The 21,169-nt window shown below is 39.1% G+C and overlaps 1 protein-coding gene across 3 annotated transcripts in view; it reads left to right on the top strand.

The window, feature by feature from the left end:
* The window catches only part of ghra (growth hormone receptor a), a 36,038-nt gene that overhangs the window by 6,322 nt on the left and 8,547 nt on the right, over positions 1–21,169 (top strand). For all 3 annotated transcript variants that reach the window (XM_086075475.1, XM_086075474.1, XM_086075476.1), the window contains 7 exons: positions 5,523–5,647; positions 17,688–17,823; positions 17,929–18,101; positions 19,124–19,302; positions 20,405–20,564; positions 20,633–20,723; positions 20,795–20,864. In XM_086075475.1, coding sequence (XP_085931601.1) covers positions 5,527–5,647; positions 17,688–17,823; positions 17,929–18,101; positions 19,124–19,302; positions 20,405–20,564; positions 20,633–20,723; positions 20,795–20,864 — 930 coding nt within the window. In that variant the 5' untranslated portion in view covers positions 5,523–5,526. The remainder of the gene's footprint in view (positions 1–5,522; positions 5,648–17,687; positions 17,824–17,928; positions 18,102–19,123; positions 19,303–20,404; positions 20,565–20,632; positions 20,724–20,794; positions 20,865–21,169) is intronic.

Raw genomic sequence — 21,169 nt, 5'->3', positions numbered from 1 at the left:
TTGGCCCAAAATACAAGGATTTTAATTGAATACACAGGGGGAGGAGGGTGGTTCTCCTTCATCTTTGGCAATGGTGTGTTTATGGGGAAATTGCAATTAGCAACACGGAGCATTTGTGACCCTGCTGTCATCTCGTCAGAACATGGCCCAGCTTTGTCATGTACATGCGCATTACTCATTAGTTGTGTGATTAGATTTTAATGAACGGTGACGCTTGCCTGCAATTAGTTGCGCAGCCAGATGGTTTCTTTCTTCAACATTATGCTAATGTCAATTTGCCTTCAAGAGGTGTAGTTGTCAAAACTGGATTAGGTAAAAAGATATTTAAAATGATCCACTAGCCTGCAGGCTCCACTGCCACATTGTTAAACTTTCACACATTAGCGACGACTTCACAGGCATCGTGTTAAGATGGCGACTTGACTGTTGATCACCTCGCAGTGTATGTGTGCACTACAGAACACTACTCGGTAGACATGAATACTAACTAGATGACCACAATGTATCCCATCGGGCCACTTTCCATTCTTTATGATACAATACTGTATTAGTAGGTCCAAAAGATTTATTGTTTTATGATCAAAATCATGATTCCAGAGAACGCGATCACATAATTGCTTCGTGTTTTTTTTTCAGCACTGCTGACCGACCCAGAATCTGTTGTTCAACTATAATCTCACACATAAACACTGTGTCCTTTATCTACCGCCAAGCTTACCAATCGGAAGTGGCATGCTACTTATGACGGGTGGCTAACGTGCCGCGCTGAGGCGCGTTTAATGGCACCAAGCTACAGGCTACACTTGCTAGCTGGCGCAGATGAACATTATCCTCTCGCGGCGCAGTTCCTCTGCTTGAGCTCGTATTCCACTGAGGGGCGAACGTTTGCAAGTGTTTGCGAATGTAATGAATTTTGATTTCTCGTGAGGGTTCGTTCAAGGTTGCAAACATTCGCTAGACGTTCTTTCGCCAGCAGATTTGACAGTTTGTTCAAAATTCCCTTGCGACAAGAAAAACTGTCTGTAACCATTAAAACTGTCGACCTTGAATGAAGCCTGACAGAAAAATCTATATCAGCTACCCTTGCAAATGTTCGCCACTCAGTGGAATACGGGCTTTACGTAACTAATCTAAATAAATTACACTTATAATAAGCATTTTTATCACTAACACAAAGCAAGAGTGAACAGAACTTTATGCACATCAATCACACTAGGAGTTGTTTCACTCAAATGGCATCGACACGAAACTCTACAGGGCATTGCTAAACTTCATACTGCAATAATTTTTCTCTGCACACTGCACTGATTCTGTGCAGGGATCTCTCATTTGGCAACATTGCCCTTTTTGTGTGACTGGGCGCTTTTCCAACACACAGATGATGTGACTTCTTCCCTTCATAACCTTCTATCTTACATCCCATTGGTAGCCTCCCCCTCTGTCGTGTCAGCTCATATTTAGCAAACACAGATTAATTAAGGTGAGTTGTGTGTGTGTGTGTGTGCGTGCGCGTGCGTGTGCGCGCACATGTATGTGGTAGAAGTAGTGTAAAATTGACCGTACAGTCCTTGTGTGTACAGAGAGACCCCACGAGACACGTGCAGAGCCTCCCTCTTTTCTGATTGGCTCTGCCAGACTCTTTTTGGGGAGTCGGAGTTTGTCGCTGGCATGCAAAAACACAACTGTGCCAGTTTGTGTGAAAGCAACAGATTCATAGTTACTTCTTTAGTGTCATATTTCTTTTCCTCTAAATTATGCAATGATTTGGAACATTAAATAAGATAACTTGATGGTATTTTTTTGCCCAAGTGTTGCTGAACGTGTAATTTACTAACTTCACCAAGGAGAACTACCATTACTTTGTACAGTGTACTGTATCTGCTTGTGACTTACTACGTTAGCGTAAGACAGAGTGATAGACTGGTGGGTTATGATGTACAAATTGGGGCAAAGGTTAGTCAGGTTTGCATCCAACTGTTTCGATTTTTTTTTTAAGCTAATTTACTGAAAATACGCAAGACGGACATGTGACTTATGCCCGTTTTCATCTGTTCTTCTTTTGCGGATATTGAGAGGGCACAACGCTGCTGTAGGTGGCGGTATATATATTTAAAAGAAGAAGAAGAAGACCAGGAAGTGACTGCACCATGCGATGACGTTTGAGTTTGCTTTTGTAATTACTGATAAACCGTGGCGTTTCTTTGCTATTTTCAATCTAAAATAGCATTAATATTTGCTCCTTTAAATAATTCCAAAAAGATTTCTGTTACGTTCGTCCCCCCCAAACATACCTTCCTTTATCGTCCGACATTGCTTTGAGACTACAAACGTACGTGTAATGTAATATCCGGTCAAAACGTGCGGTGTCTCAGGTCTCACCAGCAGGTATTAAACCTGTTTCTTTTGCCCAAATTTGCATTTTCCTTTTTTTCGTTACACTTCAAAATCCTAGGCGTAAAAACTTTTTTGCAAATCTTGGGCCCTTTTTCGAATTTCTGGCGTTTCCATTCAGTTTTATTTTCAAATTTTTTGAAAATTTGAATAAAAATGGGTGGATGGAAACCCAACTAATGAGAATCCCTCTCCTTGTATAGTGATTTGGGGTTTACTAGAGAGATTAGGGTAGGGAGATCAGATGTCCCGTTTTCACTGAGATAGTCCCGGTTTTGGGCCTTGTATTTCAAGTCCCGGCAGGTATATCGCCAGCCCCATTGTTTTGTCCTGTTTTTACGCAGGTCCTGTCCCGGCATACAACTAACGTAACTACATCTAATTGCTAACAGATGTGTTTTCGTCATACCGAAACAAGAACTGCTGGTGCTTACTGCTTCCGTGTCCAAGAATCATGGGAAATATATCTTTTTTTTTTTTTTTTTTTTTTTTTTTTTTTTTATAGAGCTCAGTATTGTTCATTCGGAAATGTCATCATCATTGCTCCTTTTTTTTTTTTTTTTTATAAATATATATATATATATATATATACACATATATACATACATATATACATATATACATACATACATACATACATTATTTTTTTTTTTTGTGTGTGTGGGTGAGTATGTGTGTGTGCGTGCGTGCGTGCGTGCGTGCGTGCGTGTGTTTGTTAGCTCACCAGAAAACCTATTAGAAAAAAAAAATCTCATACCGTTCACCTAAATCGAACACCAGGAGACCCGAGGGGACCGAAGAAAACCAAGGAAGGTGAAATCCAGCACCGACCAGACACCCCCCACCAGAACTCCTCCCCAGCCCAAGAAACATCCAGACCCCAACAAATCCAAAAAACATAAATATATCTCTACTAGCCTAATGCTGCGGTCGCCGGTCAGACCCAAAACAAGCTGATTTATTCTGGCTGCATATTTACAATGTTACAATTTGGGACCGGCACGAGGTAAACGTTACAGCCAGCTTTTAATAGCTGGTGGGACCGAGCTAAAAAGGTTGGATAATGGTGAGTGCATGGTTCTTGTATAGCGCTGTTGAACTGTCAACCAAGATAGCATTTAGCATTAGCTAAAACAATAACAGAACTACAGCGGGCGCCGTGGCTCAGTGGTATGGTGATTGTCTCCCCATCCAGAGGTTGTGGGTTCGATCCAATGCCATTGTGACCATGTCGATGTATCCTTGAGCAAGGTACTGAACCCCCAGTTGCTCCTGATGCTGCATCATCAGTAGGTGAATGGGTAGTTGAACGTAAGGCGCTTTGAGGACCTTGTAAGGTGGAAACGCGCTAAATGAAGTACCATTTACCACCATCTACCGGTCACCAGATTGACTAGGGATCAAGTGAAAATGTTATTGTTGTCGTATGCTGGTTTTTAATTTTGAAAATCTGGTCAGCACAGATGGGGGTAAATTGTTTATCAAGGGTGAGAATATGGAGTCGTTGAGAGGCTAACCCAATGCACGCATCTCACTTAGCCAGTTTTTCCCAAACTTTACTGAGCCAAGGCAAATATTTTACTTTGGAAAACAATCCTTCTGCCATCAGAGAAGTAAATTCTGCTGGCTCTCACTCAGGAGCACGCCAAGGTGGGTGCGGTCGGTAGCCCAGGGCATCCACCTGAAGGTACACGGATGTATATCAACATCGACTGGTAAAGTCTTCCATCTGATCTTTGCCAAACTAAAAGCTGTTGTTCTTGTCATACCTTTTGTATACAGTACAAATATAAATCAGTTGACTTGGCAGCTTTCTTTTGTTCATCCTCTTAATAAAAGTGACAGTGAAGGATAAAAGAGCTGCTGACTAATTTGGAAAATAATTGTTCTTAAATGGAGCTTCTCTGTCAGGGCAGATGAGTACATGGCTGGACAGATTTCTGGCTTGAATTCTTGCATTGTATGACTTGGCCTCTGGAATCCTTCCACACTCAGCCCTCCACCACTTCTCGTCTCCCCACACACACACATTCAATGATTTATTGCTTTGTTTCTTTCATGCAATACTGACTAATTTCTTGTGCTTTCAATGATTTACCACCATCAAGTTACATTTGTGTTGTTGTTGTTTTTTCTGGCGTCATATTTGCTTGTGCTAATCCAATGTACGTTTGGAAATTTGCTCATGTATTTGAGACTGTGTTTTTTGGGCTCCATGTTTGGAAAATGAGTCTTTCACTCACAATGCATTACAATGTACTATATATTGAGGTGCTCTGAGTATTACTTGGCAGTGGCAACATAAGAGAGTGTGCCTCTTCCTTGTTTTTTTAAAAGCCTCCCAGAAACAAGTCGCGGGGACACAGCTGTAAATAGCCGTGGGTGTGGACAGAGTTTGGCCTATATTTGGACTTGACTGATTGAACTCGCAACCTGTAAGCAGACGCTTATTTACTTGGACCGGGGACTGTCTGTCTGTATGACTGGTGCTAGACAATTACTTTGAAATTCATTGTTTATCATGAATCACGATTACCAATCATCTCCCAGTGAATTGGCGCAACTGGGACTAAATGTTTAAATACAACAAAATAAGTATGACATAAGCTTTTAATAGTCTGTTTATACAGTCATGATTAAAATTTGAGTCAGGTGTGTGTCTTGACCTCCGCCGAACCCATGAGACTGACTCAGCAAACCCCTGGGGTTCGATTGAACCCAGGTTAAGAACCACTGGCTTATGTTAAACATACTGTACATGCATGTAGAATGTATGTTATTTTCTTTCATTTCACTCTTCATATCAGACAGCACTGTTTGTGTGTAGCGTTTAAAATGGTTTTGACGACGTACCGTGAATAAGGAAATATGTGCTTGAAATGTTTGAAATGTGTTTTTTTTATATGATATAAAATGCAAAAAATGCAGTCTTGGTTGCAGTTGCAAATAAAAAGTTAAAGTTCGAAAAGTTTCTGAAATGGGAGCAGTGAGGGAGGGAAGAACGCACAAGCGGAAGTTTTCTTTTTTTCTTTTTTTTTCCCCCCCCACATTGACATGTCATCTTGGAGTCCACTTGGTAATTATAATCCCTGTGGCACTCGCTCACTCTTCTCTCTGTCGCTCTTCACCAGCATCATGGCCGTGGCGTCCTCGCCCTCTTCTGGCTTCCTGCTCTTCCTCCTCACGTCTTCCCCAGCCTGGCTTTCATCTCCGGGCTCAGCCATGGTGACCGACTGGCAGCACATGACGCCATCAGGTAGGGGCACGCGCCACTTTCTGGTAATCTGTAACTCAAATTTGCGCTCAGAGTGTGCAGACCTGAGGTCAAGGCTAATAAATTCATCTCATGTTGCTAGCTACGTTATAGGAGAGGCCAAGTTATTCAGTTTCTTCTGGTTCCAAGCGCATGAGCTGTAACAAGATCACAAATAAACACGATGAATTACAATTTGATCTGATGGGATTTAGATGAGTCTACAGCCTGTTTAACCCATTAAGGCCTAAAGTGCCTGGCAAAACATGCCTCTAAAACCTAAGGGTGACTTTTCAGTCACCCCCGAAAACTGGAAGTTTTCCTGGAAATTCAGCGATATTAAAAATAATTGATATATCAGCTCCTGAAGCAGAAACATATTTCCAAAAACATTTTAGAGCTTACACTTGTGGCGTTCGCACAAACCTAAAAGTTTATTATTATAAACCTTCTATATATATTTTTTTTTTAAATCAAGAAACAAATGTCGCATCTGCGGGTATATAACTCCAAATATATTTACCTTCAACACTGGAGCGCAGTTGTAATAACCTCGGGGGGGGTCGGGTGGTAATTATTCGTGGTCCATTCCGTTACAAAGCCGTCAACATTTTCATTATCCTCATTGTCTACAAACATATTTCTTAACAATATGTCACTGTCGATTCGTTACCCTGATTCGAAGTCCTCCCGCGCCGCCGTCAATCGCGTCATTTATTTCATAACTCCCGCGAATCTGCATCAACCATAAACGCTCGAATAAAATTCCGGGACATGCTATGAGGCCCACGTCACCCTCTCGTGCATTATCTGATGAATTTAACCGACTAAGAGACCAAGAATTGATTTGACATTTCATCTTTTTAACTGCACACACATGGAAAAATTAGTTGTAATTGAAGGTTTTTAAAATGTTTATTTATTTATTTATTTATACGCACAATTTGTAATCATAATTTTTTGTGATTTTTAATTTTATTTTATTTCTAATGTTCTATAATGTCATCAGTATGGATATATTTTAACATTTTTGATTTTTAGATGGGGTGGGAGGGGCTTCAAATGACTCATTTGAAATTAACCCATTATTGAGCATTCATTCAACAACTTAAAAAGTATTTCCGTCCAAACTAGACTTATTTTAGTACCTTATTCAAAGTGTATGTATAGCCATTGTCCTAATGACATACGAGTATACAGTAATATCATTTATTGTATCACACGTAAAGATTACAACTTATTAGTGAGGCATGCGGCGTACATTTTCACTTAAGCGACAAAATGGGGGTCGCTGACCCTATAAAGGTCTACCAGTGTGATAAACGAGCACATGCAGGTGAAACAGAACCTTCCTGGTAGAGGTGATAAGTTTGCGTCAGGTCCTAAATAAACAGTCGGTGTGTCAGACTGTCTGCACGTGACTTATCAAACATTAACACACTCGATTAAGGGCAACGCTTTATCACGCCTTATGCCAGACGTGAGTTGCAGAATGCTGTGTTTGCGCAGATGCATGTGGAAAGGTTCACCGTTGAGCAAACGCAGCGATTTCCTGATCAATAATAGCGCCGGGGGTAAACGCACGGTCGGCCCGGGTTACTCTGTCAAAGTCCAGGGACCGCTCGATTCGGGGGCGCGGGGAGGTGGGAACAGCTGTCATTGAGCCAGTTGAAATATTTAGGGGAAAGAATGATGGCATTCTGCAAGGGGGGGGAAGCCTTGTAGTGATTTGGTGTTGCCTTCACAATATTGACCCCAGATGCTGACGTTTAGTGGAAGAGCAGAATAGCTGCCTTACTGATTCATTTTTGTTTCTGTAATTCCATGAATGTAGTGTCTATATTAGGAGGTTATGTTCTATATGTGAGTACATATTTCAGGTCTGAAGCGAAATTTTAAGCAAAGTGTTGTGAAAACCTTGGTTTATTGCATGTAGAATGGATACATTTTTCTGTGCTGCACATTCCAATTGTTCTCATGTGTTTTGTGAGTGTGTGTGTGTGTGTGGCTAGAATTTGACTCGCCACTAAAAACCGTGGCGCTTCCTACGGTTGTTTAAAAAATGCTTTAGAATGTTTTTACAAGGTAAAGATGTGCTCTTTTTGATCAGGTTTCTTAATGTATATATATATATAAATACTGTAACTGCAACAGCGTATTTCAACCACAAAGATAAATTTCATTTTGTTGTTGTACAAAGAGATATTTTTTCATCCTCTGCTATTGTCAAGCAATTTTTTACATGTTTTATTTTTTGTTTTTATATGTCCCCTTTAATATAAGAAAAATATTAGTAGAGCTCCGATTAATCATTTATTGGACAACTAATCAATTATCAAATTGCTAATCATTTTTAGATTAAAATTAAGTTTAATTTTAAATGATCCAAATCCTCCGAATTTCAGCCTCTCAACACTAGATATTCTCAGATTTCTGTAATCCTCCATGTAAGTAGACTTATTATTAAAACTTCTGGTTTTTAAAAAAAAAAAGTGCAACATTTTTGCCATTTTTTTCCTGACGTCTGTGCATTTTCTGCCACGGTAATTTGAAATAATGTCCTGTTTTTGGAGAGAGAAAAAAGGGATCGAAATGAAAACTTAGTTATACGATTCATTGACAAAATACAATAATAGATTAATCAATTATTAAATTATTATTCGGTTCAGCCCTGCTGCGTTGTGTTTGTAGAATATGAATTAAACAGCAAAATCCACTTGTTTCAATCCATCTCAGGAGGCGGCCATTTTGCAACTTGCTGTCGACTGAAAATTACATCATAATTGCTCAGGTAATGACCAATCACGGCTCATCTTATGAATGCCAGATGACCAAATTCAGAAAACGGTTATTACCTGAACAGTGACCTGTGAACTGTGATGCCATTTTCAGTTGACATCAAGTGGCAAAATAGGTGCTCCCTATATGAATAAAAATGGGTAGGTTTTGCTGCTCAACTCATATTCCACAAATGCATTATTAATCAGAATACCGTGTTTAGACTAGAGGAGGCGCATAGAACATGTTATTAAAAAATAAAGAAAATGTTTGACTTGGCTTCTCTTTTAAATAGGATGGTTTGGTGGAGAAAAACTCCCTTCAAGTACAAATGCAAGGAATACAGATTAGAGTCCTTGTCTGATTGCAGAAAATCAATACAAGTGATGACTACTTTCCACAAAGGTTATGTTGGTTTAGCTGTCTGCTTGTCTGCTGGACTCGCAGTATGATTACACAAACTTCACCAGGACAGTTTTCATGGAATTTGTTGGACTCGTTTAGCACAAGCAATTGGAACAATAAAAGAAGGCAAAGCCGTTCATTTGAGTGGTTTGGCTGTTCTTTTATTTTTTGTTCCTTCTGTTGGGTTTGTCTCGCTCGCTTCCAGTGTTTTACACCATCACATGCTAGGAAACACAGATTGGCACAACTCTATATTTATAGAGCACTTGAAAACAACCACCAGTTTTCTTCAGATGGAACCCAGGGGCAGCAGATGCAATGAAAGCAGCAGAGGCACCAGGATTGAACCCTGTGGGACACCATACGTTCTGTGATGTGAATTCATAGTGTACATATTTGCCCGACAACTTTTTTTTGTTTGTTTTTTTGCTCGACATAGTTAATATGAAGGGATTACAAATGATATAATCACACGACGTACCATCATAACAGCCACAAGTGGACTACTGAGGGCACCAAATCCCCTGCAGCACAGATTGAACAAGCAATGTAGCATGATCCCCAGTGTGCCATATCATTTGAGATTGTGTGTCTTGACCAACGCCGAACATTTGCGGCTGACTCATCGAACCGCTGAGGCGCTATCTAACCCAGGTTAAGAACCACTGATCCATTGCATGTCGAAGAGTGTACAAACGAGTTTTATTTTTTTTTATATAATAATAAATATAAATAAATAAATGTAATTTTGGACTAATTTGAATGTTCAAAGTTGTGCGCACAGCTTGTCAAAAGTATTAAATGTTTGCTTAGTGTTAAGCATGCAAATTCAGTGACTTGACTAATTCTGACCATGTCTTTGTTGCACATTTGCAGCTTTGTAACTGTTGGGAGACCCTACAGCAAAACTGTCAAATATCTGCCGCAAATGCAGGTTTTTCTGGATTGGGCGTTGCACCATGGAGGTATGAATTTGAGCTCAGGAGTGTACCTTCTTGAGAGACACCTGCACCTGAAAACTATTTATAGGCCGGTGTAAACGTGTAAGGATTCATGAATCAATCAAGTCCGACGATTAATCCATGTCTTCAGACAGCCTGGCCGGCAAATTGCGAAGCTTCAGCTGCCAAGTTCTACAGACTTTCAGCCAAACATGTTTTATTGTTAAGGACGAACTGGTTTAAAATCAAATCTATTACTCTTGTAGTCGTGGGGGAATATAGCCAGCGCTATTACTTTTGCGTTATGAAATATGGCCGCGCCTTTGGGCTGATATGACGCTGAGCTTTTGGAAGAATGTGCTGGTGATGTGCTGCTTTTTTAGTTTGTTCTTGGTCAGAACTGCCAAGATGAAATAGTCCTGGCTGCTTTTACTGCATGCGGCACACACAAAATATTCTGGTTGTGGATAAATCATTTTTACAATAGCTGAGATGTGAGCTGAACTTGGATGGGTTTGTCAGGCCTCATTATGAAAATATGCAAAATAACAGAATAATTAAGGAAATAAACTCATTAAAAGGCACATGTTGTGTTAGACATTTAAAAAAACTGAAATGTTCCAAACTCTCAACTATTGCAAATAGAAAAACAGTTTTACCATTTATAGCTGGGGTGGTTTTTATTTACTCAGCTGCAGACAGGATCAAAATGGATCTTAAATCCAGATAAAATAAATGTTATACAGTATTTATAGAAGAACACATTGTGTTTTCATCTACTTGTGTATTAAAATTAGAGCTGTCAAACGATAAAAAAAAAAAATCTGATTAATCTCATCTTAGAATTTTGATTAATCGCGATTAATCACTAAATAACGCTCATCCTCTTTTTCTATTCAGTTAATTACTTGCATAATTTAAAATGGGGAAAAAATGACCCCAATATTTTGACATGAACAAATATTCTAAATGTGATACGCAAACATTTATGAAATGTTTTACTTTAATGCATGTAATTATGTTTATTGCTAAAACAACCTGTGCTACCTTAAACGTAGCCATCCGCTGTAATGCTAAAGGAGCATTTATGGTCAAAATTAAGAGTGCGATTAATCTGCGTTAATTTATGATTAATGCGATAATTTTTTGTGATTAATTAATCAGTTAACGCTTTAACTTTGACAGCACTAATGAAAATGCATGAGAAAACGGGATACTTTGCGTATCCGACTCTTGTCGGATGATGCAGCCAAATGTGTAAAAGTGAAGGAAATGTATCTTCACCCAACTGTACTTTTTCCCTAAACTGCAGCACACTTATCCTTATCTCCAGCTTGCGCCACCTTTCCGATAAGCCATCAGACAACCGATGATAACGTTTGGACGAATCCGCCGTCGTTGATTAAATTGGTCTCCATCGATCCCTGCGCTGTGCTGGCGTTCCTCAACAAGTGTTAAAGCATCTGTAAACACAACGTCGACACTGATAGGGCGAGCAAACAAAAGCATAGCTTGTTCTTTTCCCAACCTTGCACCTGTGTCGCATGCAGTCCGCACGTGCTTTTTCTTATAATAGCCTTTTGAACAGTGGTTCTTAACTTCTTAACCTTGCCGGAAATAATGAAACCCCACGAGTTTTCTGTGCGCATTCACCAAACCCTTCTTTATTGAAAAATAAAATGTGATTAATATGGGGGGGGGGGGGGGAGCATTGCTTGAAGAAAGTACTACTACTAAGTATTGCTTAAATTTAACCCTGTGGAAAACCATACGTTTACGAATACAAGTCAGTACTGATTTTCTTGGTTTTCAGTTTTTCTGAGTCCCCCCCCCAATAAAACAAAACCGCACCTTTCAGAGTGGCCTTTTATTGTGGGCAGTCTAAGGCACACCTTTGCATTAATCATGGTGCCTAATCAGTATCTTGATATGGCACACCTGTGAGGTGGGATGGATTATCTCGGCAAAGGAGAAGTGCTCACTATCACAGATTTAGACTGGTTTGTGAACAATACTTGAGTGAAATGGGGGTATTGTGTATTTGGAAAACGTTTTAGATCTTTGAGTTAATCTACAAAAAATGGGAGCAAAAGCAAAAGTGTTGCCATGTTGCACTTATATATGTGTTGAGTATAGTAGGAAGGGGTTACAATAATGAAGAAATCACACGACGTACCATCACGTACTGAGCACACCAAATTCCCTGCAGCACAGCTTAATAGCATTTTTAACACCTCGACAAATGGCTTAATCAAGTTGTGGCTTGCACATCACTAAGTAATTGTCATTTATTTTTGTATGTGAAACTTTTCCAAAATTGCTCAGAAATAAGCTTTCCCGATTGATTTAGTTGTCGTCATGTAAACGTTGTGTTGGTGTAAGAGTTTGTGCTTTAGTCTTTGAACTAGAGGACATTTGGAGAGAGATTTTATTTCACAAGTGTCCAGTTAGCATTTACTTTTTCTTTTTTTTTTTAACCCCCACCCTCTGTTTGTCAGGCCTAATGATTGATGCTGTTGCATGACACTGTGTTCCACACCACAGAGGTGGTAACCAGTGGCAACCGCAGACACGGTCACTCCACCCGGCCTGTGCACACATTTCCACAGAGACGAATTCTGGGTGTGTGTGGACAACAATTGCAAAGTAAAAAGAATACAGAGAGTGGTCCAAAAGTAGAGGACGGAGAATGCTAAAAATGTTCTACAGATATGATATGTTGAAAAAAATATAGGTATAACTCTTAAAACTTGCACACACTAAATAATGTTTATTTCTAAACACAATAATGAGTCCTGGTAGTGTTTTCCAATGTTTACCATGTCGTATTTGCTTAACAAATGCATATTTACCCTTTCACAATTGCAGGGAGAGCCCTGCAGCACAAAATAAATAATCCATACTGTTTGCAGTTTACATTTTCATCTGGGTCACAAAGTAAACATTTTTTGTAAAAAAAAAATACACACAACAAATACAGATAGGTGCTTACCTATAGAAATATGACACTGAGCACCCACTCAAACCGATGTGGTACTTATTGCTCTATTTAACCAATTTAAAGCCTGCAAAGCTTGCATAGACTCTTCTGTGAAGTGCTACTTTAGATGAAGTGTTCTCATTTTAGCCATCTCGGTTTGTGGAAAAATTAGACTACAAGCCTGGAATAGCATAATGAAATATTGATGTGCCACCTGAGGGGAAAAAAGTGATCCAATGTGTGCACAGGCAAACCGGTCGAGAGGAGACGCTCATATTTTGCCTTGATTCTGACTTGCAAATGAAATGTTCCCCCTCAGAGGCAATCATGAGCACTCCACGATTCAGAAAAGTTTGTAAAATAACTTTCCCAAATGAACACAGTTTAGTTGAATGTGACTGACATCTTATCAAATCTAATATTTAATGTGCTTCTGCATAACTAGTTAACCTGAATAGACTTTTCTATTGTTGTTCTTGTGGGAGCTAGATTAATGATAGATCAAAAATAAACACAAAAGCTAATTCTTCTGCCTGTGAAAGGTACTATCAATTGTTTGACAATTTGGGATAGCCAAAGGACAGTGATGTCGCGCTGTTGCGAAAATGGCAGACACGCTGACGTGTAATCTTCAAAGTGGAGAAACCGGCTGATTTATGAATCAGTCTGTTATTGAAAACGAAAGAGTCTCGGGTTCAATGATTTATTACATTCAAAATGTTTGCTTGTCTCGTGTGATGTCGTCACACATTCTGCAGTGCAATACCAAGAGGAATGTCTTCAGTGTGTGTGCAATGGCAGTTGGTATGATCAACATGTTCTCGTTGATGAAATGAAAGTAAATGCATGCGGTGAACTTTAAAGGTAGTTGAGGTGATGAACAAACCTGATTTTCCTCCAAAATTAATCACTGGGTATGTCCTCTCATAAGACAAATAAACACCTTCCTTAAATAGATACCTCCTTAAATAGATACCTCCTCATTCACGTGCAGACATGGCATATTTAACTGCCATGTCTGGCAGTCCATTTGAACTCAGTTGCTAGTCAAAAAAGCAGCACCCACCAAAGGCACGTAAACTGCATGTTAATAGCAGTTGGTGGTGGTGGGGCCCTTTCTTGGCTTGCCCCGCCACCCGCCAAGGCATTTGGCCGCACGTCCTTGGCAGTTGGACAATGACACTGTAATCTTCTTCATGGGCTTTTGTTTCGATGGTGAAAATCCGCATGCATGTTGACAGTTATTTTTATCACCCGTTTACATTGCCTTGTTTTTATCTTGGTGCAAGGCCTCTTCTCGACCTCTTCAGGACCCTTGGAGTGCCTTTATGGCTCTATTTATCTCTTTATGTTTGTCCTTGTAATTTATACTTGTTAAAATCTTCTACTACTCTGTTCCATTCACAAATTGCTCCTAAATGTCCCATAAAGCACTTGAGGGGGAGTCTTTCATTAGACTTTGCCCTACTAGCAAGCATCTGTTACTGTGCAGACGAAATATAGCTGACATTTTGCTATTGGCTGCATAAATGGAACAAATTGAAATTATATTTCAAGTATTTTCTCCAATTCCATCGACCTGTGACGTCTTCAAGTTTATTTCCGATGTGCCATTCACCTCATGTTTAACTTGAATCTGCAAAATGAGCTGGAAGGCGAATATTATTTACGGCGGCGGCGTCTCATTCGCTACCACGGACCATTTCACAACTTGGTGACTGATGTAGCCCGTCTGTGGCGAGGGAAGTGCCTCATTTGGGCCTTTCAAAGTGTGGCACTTAATGGGTAAAAGGCGACGTCTAGGATGAGAAGTGGTTTCCTGGCTCATCTACCAGATGGAGCAACGCATAAATGCACTACATGTACAATTAGATAAGACAGGGATGATAATTTTGATGTTCATTTTAATGCAGAGAATGGGACTTCTGAAGTTGTGAATTGGGAATTCTACCTAGTTTGGCAAAAGGCTGGAAAATGTCAGTTTTCAGTCAATTTCAACGAGGAGGTAATGTCTCCGAGGCTTAGAATTAGGACCCAAACGCAGACCCTCAGTCACTCAGTAACCCCCACTAGGGCAAGGTGCAATTTTATATGACAGAATAAAGGCCTGTATGATAAAATAAATATATGATCAAATAAGAGTGACCAGACAAACTATGAGTGACTAATATAGGGACATAGCAACTGACCACATTATCACATTATTATCATAAGGCATATAGTAACCGCATAAGACTAGACAAACTAAGAATGGCTAATACATCTTCATCATACATATATCGTAACGGATATAGTAACTGCACAACAACAGACCACAATATCACATTAATATCATAAGGGGCATAGTAACTGCATAAGACTAGACAAACTAAGGGTGGCTAATACCTCATCATCAAACATCGCCATAAGAGATATAGTAACTGCATATGACGAGACAAACTAAGAGTGGCTAATACATCATCATCATCATCAAACATGTCATCATAAGGGACACAGTAACTGCATAAGTCATAACAGTGGAATTTTAATTGAACACTTTCCATGGGAATTATGGAGGTATTTTCACATGATTTATTATCTCTACTTATTGTCTCATCTTAGCACCTGCAATGAAATAAAGACCCTCGTGCTCCTCCATTGTTTTGGTGTGTTAGCGTGTCTTATTCCGATTGATTTTCTCAATGCAATCAACCTCCTGAACGAGTCACTTTTTGTATGAGCTTCTGCCAAATTCTTATGGAAACAGGTTCAACAAGCTTAGAGCGTGTTGACTGGAACCGCAACCGCCCTCCCCACAGGTTACCCCGTTTAAACTCAAACGAAAGTCGACATTAAAGTCTCATTGTCACTTTCTGACAAGCAGAGTTTGTGAGAAGACTTTGTAAGAAAGAAAAAAAGTCTGTCAGTGTTGGGTTAGTGTTAAGCGGGAGATTAAAGTGAGAATTTTAAGCGTTTCCATCGTGCAAATGTTTACCTAACCTGACATGCAATGCTCTTAAAATGCAGTGAGAGGATAATTCAATTTGTAAATACTATTTTTGTGTGATTTATTGCAAATGCAGCAAAGATTATTCAGGTAGTTTGCACATAGTGTGTTTGCAGTCTGCAGGATCTTTGGTGTTGGCATCTGGAATTTGTTGGATGAGGGAAGGAGGGGATTGCAAAGCTCTGTGATCCACAACTTGCAGAAGATGAAGGGGGGTGGTCCGGCAGGGGGAAGGTGGAGACGACAAAGGGGGCAAGGCGTAGCGGACAGGAATGTAGTGATTTTATGAGATTAACCGGGCAGGCATCGAACCGAGCATAAGCAGTTGAATAAAATGACAAGTGTGGAAAAATTAAGGCAATAAATGGATAGGCAGATAGATGGATCAATGGATAGAGAGATAGATGGATCGATGGTTGGACAGACGGATGGGCAGACGGATAGATAGATGTGACTTAAGAGCATATATAGTAGTTATGTGTATAAAGTAACTGGTCTAATACAGTACAGAAATACGGTTGTACTTTCGTGTTTTTGCTGTCCAAAAAAAGAAGACGCATGTAGCCTACAGTGGTACCTTGACATACAATCATTCAATTTGAATTCGTTCCATGACCATACCTTGACATACAATCATTCAATTTGAATTCGTTCCATGACCATGTTTGGAACTCATCTATATGTTCCCATTGAAATGAAAAGAAATGCCATTAATACATTTCATACCAGGAATATGTTTCAGCCTTCTCAAGCAAAGCAAACAAAGCAATTTTTTTTGGTAATGTGTTTTTAATAAGGAAAAAGCACACTGTAATATTGTTTTCTACAAAAAACAATAGTAACACCATTGTTATGTAAAATGTGAAGAATTAAACAGTTTGCGCATCTGGATTAATTTGTTGCAGCTCCTTCTGATGTGTATAACTTGGCCAGCAGGGGGCGGTCTAAAACAGCCAGGCAGACAAACAAGAGTTCTGTTTCGTCCCTCCCGACCGAGGGCCTCAGAACCGTAGTCACAGTCGTAACTTTCGTTTTACAGTTACTGTAAGTGACTCAGTATGCTGCAGTAATATTAGTCGTTTTTCATAGAGGATAAAGAATATAAGGCATTAAGTATTGTTATATTGTTGCTACACTGTTTGTGTTCAAATATGCATTGCTAAAAGCATTATAACACCACCGAATAGATGCTATTCATTAGCCTAGCCCATCTATGGCGTTTCCTATAAATAAATACATTGTACCACTAAGGCACTGTGAATTCTGCCTAGCAACAAGTGACTTCTTAAGAATGTGACATGGCATGGAAATATCTGATTTGATGTGCTAGATTCCTATATGTTGGTTTTCTAAAAAATATATTTTTATAACTATTCACACGCTCTTTATTGGTCTGTTGTTTTTTTTTTATACATACAAAAACAAACAAAGTACATTAGGCATTAAGAGACTATACTGTCCAAGTATATAGCCTAATGCCATTTGTTTCATTATAACATGTTGTTTAATCTTCTTCAAGTGGCATTTCAGAAGCATTTGGCAATGTTTTGGAGCTGTGCATGGCGTGTTTGCGTTCCTGCCCGCGTGCAAATCATGCAAGCTGTAGCCACCAAGAAGAAAGTGGCCGCAGCAGAAATCAATGATGCCTTCCCTTGCTTATTATTGGCTGCAACAAAGCCCAGCGCTTTCCACTTGATGAGAAACTGGGCGGTGGCGGTGGTAAAGCAGTGGTTTGAGGGCCAAGTCATTGTGTGTCATAAAAAGACATAGTGAGTGAAATATTCTTCAATGTAAATCTTTTAACATAAGGTGTTTTGGTGCTTGCATTGAAGAATAAGACTTTAAATCAGAATCAGCTACACTGAAAGTTGTGAATAACGTTCAAGGTCGAACACTAGCCAAGTTAACCTTCATTTTTTTATTATTTTTTTCCTTTATCATTGTGTGCCTCAGCTCCCGTTGATCCTCACTTCACCAAGTGCACATCCCGGGACCAGGTGACATTCAGCTGCTGGTGGAGTCCCGGCACTTTCCACAACCTGTCGGACCCTGGAGCACTGAGGGTCTTCTATCAGAAGCGAGTTATCGAGTAAGGGTAGTGACCTCGCATCCCATCCCAACCCTAAAAATAGGCTATTAAGCAGACATCATTTCTGTGGCTGACAACGCTACTTTTGTTTATTCCTGCTTTCAGCTCCTCCACTAAGAACGAGTGGAAAGACTGTCCGGAGTATTTCCACTCGAAGCGGGAGTGCTACTTTGATAGAAACCACACAGCCATTTGGACCACCTACTGCTTGCAACTGCGCAGCCGAGACAACGTCACCTATTTCAACACGGACGACTGCTTCACTGTGGAAAACATTGGTTCGCAGCAAACGTAGATTTTCTGTCTATAATTTCCTCTTAAGTGCACAGACATCAACACGTATCCTAAGTATTCCTTTTAAGGTAGAAACCTGTTTATTAGCAGTACCTCCGTGTATTTCTGATTTGGCACCCATGGTTTTGTATATTCAAAGTATTTTTTTTATTATATTTGGGGAGGTCTTTTTTCATGATTTTCTTTTCCCCTTATTTTAACAATACAATTGAAGAATTTGAATACATTTGTATTTTATTATTAAAATGAGCTAGTTTACATATTTTACTAGTGGTGGTTTCTGGCATGTATAATATGTGTGGTGGCATAAATTTGCACACATTTGCTTAGATGAGCTAACTGATCAAATTAAGGGTGTCAAAATTAGTGTGTTAATTTTTTATTAATTCAAAGTTCCTTTAACACCACTATTTTTTTTATGCGCAATTAATGACCGCCCCCTCACTTGGAAAGCCTGCACTGGGGAAATTCCAGTCGCAACGCAGTAGACACGCCCATGTTCAAATTTAGCAGTAATACATTTAATAATAATGCATAGATTTGTAAAAAAATGGGGTCAAGTTGTATTTTACAATTTTAAAAATGTGCAGAATTTATTTCATGTTAAAGAATAGATAGCTCTTAATATGAAAAGAAAAATGCACTGAGCTGTCACCATCTTACAAATGCAATTATGCTATCTAGTAGCAGAAAAATGACCAACACAAATCAGTATCACACTCGTTTTTACCGTACAATACATCTTTTTAATTTGAACTGAATTTTATGAATTATGAAATTACTATATAAATGACTAAAAGATGCAGACATATTTTTATTAAAATTTTTCCACTTTTATGTTAACGAGTACGAAAAAAATTTGTATTGTACATTTTGATTTTATTGAACATTTAGAACAGATAAATAAAATTGCCAATTAAGTATTGAAGTCATGAGATTATTTACAATTAAAACATTTAACCGCCTGATACCACTAGATGAAATGTAATTGTCATTTTTCTGGCAGTGCGTCCTGACCCTCCGGTGTCTCTCAATTGGACGTGCCTGAATGTGAGTCCCTCCGGGCTCACTTACGACGTCATGGTGACGTGGGAGCCGCCCTTGTCTGCCGACGTCTCAGTGGGCTGGATGAACATCATCTACGAAGTCCAGTACAGAGAGAAGAACAGCACTACCTGGGAAACAGTGAGTTGTCTTTCTCTTTTATAAATTCCATAATGCTGCTTTAAAACTTTATAGAGTCAGTACAACAAGCACAACATGTGTCCACACTCCAACCTTAGAGTGGAAGATCAAATCAGGACGTGCACTTTCATGTTTCCTTCCCCTAAAGCCACTGGAAGCCTGAGCAAGGCCTCCTGGGAAAACACAGGCTTAGTGGAGGAAGTCGAGGGGAGGAGGGAGTTCTTGGTTAGAGGTCATGACAGTCCTGCCTAGTTTGCTTATCTCGTCATATAAATCTTTCTCCAGATGTTTACCTGTAAATCTGAAACCTCTGAAAATGTAGCAAGTATGCACTCATGGGCGGTACCTACTGAGATTAATTTAAAAACTGTCATACAGTATTATACATATTCTTTAAACACATAGGCAATTCTAAAATTTTATTAAAACTAATGCTGTTAAAGTTAAAGCGCTAACAAAAAAATTATCACATTAATCTTGAATTAACGCAGATTAATTGCACTGTTCATTTTGACCACAGATTATCCTTAAGCGTGACAGCGAATGGTTTTAAAGTAGCACAGGTTGTGTTTGAGCAATAAACATAATTAAATGCATTAAAGTAAAGCATTTAATCAATGTTTGCATATTACATTTAGAATATTTGTTTATGTCAAAATATTGGGGGCATTTTTTTTTTCATTTTAAATTATGCAAGTAATTAATTGATTAGAAAAAGAGGAGGATGAGCATGTACAGTGGATAAAAAAAATGTTGAAGACGACCTCATAACATCAAATGTCAAAAGACACATAACCAGTGCTCTTCAAATTTGGCAGGAAAAAAATGTTGATTAAAAAAACCTTTTTTATTAAGCGATTAATCGTGATTAATCAAAATTCTAAGATATGATTAATCTGATTTAAAAAAATAATCGTTTGACAGCTGTAATTAAAACTCATTTTGATTGTTTCTTTTCTCATCTAATTTCTTGAGATTGACTATTTTGTTTGCTGTTAACTGGAATCATTTTAAAATGATAAACGATGACAAACATTATAACATTGGCTATTGTGTGCGCCATTACTTTGTGTAAGATGACCCAATGGTGTGTGTTCTTCAGCTGGAGGTTCAGCTACAACCTCAAACCCAGCAGACAATATATGGACTCCATGTGGAAAAAGTATACGAGGTGCACATCCGCTGCAGGATGAATGCCTTCACCAATTTCGGAGATTTCAGCGAATCTGTCTTCATTCAAGTCTCGGAGATTCCCAGCAAAGGTAACGCGTTCCACAAGTTTCTCTACATTTGTAGGTTGTAATGCAATTATTTCCGTCAATCTTTGTAGATTCATTTTCCCTGCTTACATTGGTTATTGTTTTGGGGGTTGTGGCCGCCGTCATACTCATCATGTGGATTGTTGTCTCACAGCAGCGCAGGTAGGAACTCAAATGCACACACAGAAGATCATATTTTTGGCTTGAATAAAATTGGATTGGTGTCTTGACAGATTAATGGTCATTCTGTTGCCACCGGTTCCAGCGCCCAAAATTAAAGGCGTGGATCCAGAGCTGTTAAAGGTACATATGATGCTATGTTTTTTGTAATTGTAATTATTGTGTGTATGATTGTGTGCATGTCTGTTACAGCAGCCTAATTTTACCATGTGAAACAGTATTAAAATCACTGTAATGTGAAAGTGAATGTCTTCTAAATTTGATACACCACAGAGCAACCCCCTTTGCTCCCGGCTGTTTTACTGGATTTTGACTGATTTTGTGATATTGTGTTCTATTGCTATAAAAAACCTACCAAAATAAAGATTAGAGTCTCTCTATCTGCTTCCGTTTTGTACCAATTAGCATTAGAATATAGCTAAGTTTTA

The sequence above is a fragment of the Leptonotus elevatus genome, chromosome 5, assembly GCF_054856555.1.
Source record: "Leptonotus elevatus isolate MCC_2025b chromosome 5, RoL_Lele_1.0, whole genome shotgun sequence".
NCBI classification, from domain to species: Eukaryota; Metazoa; Chordata; class Actinopteri; order Syngnathiformes; family Syngnathidae; genus Leptonotus; species Leptonotus elevatus.
The sequence above is the reverse complement of the archived record's forward strand: the minus strand, read 5'-3'. Positions and strand labels throughout refer to the sequence as shown.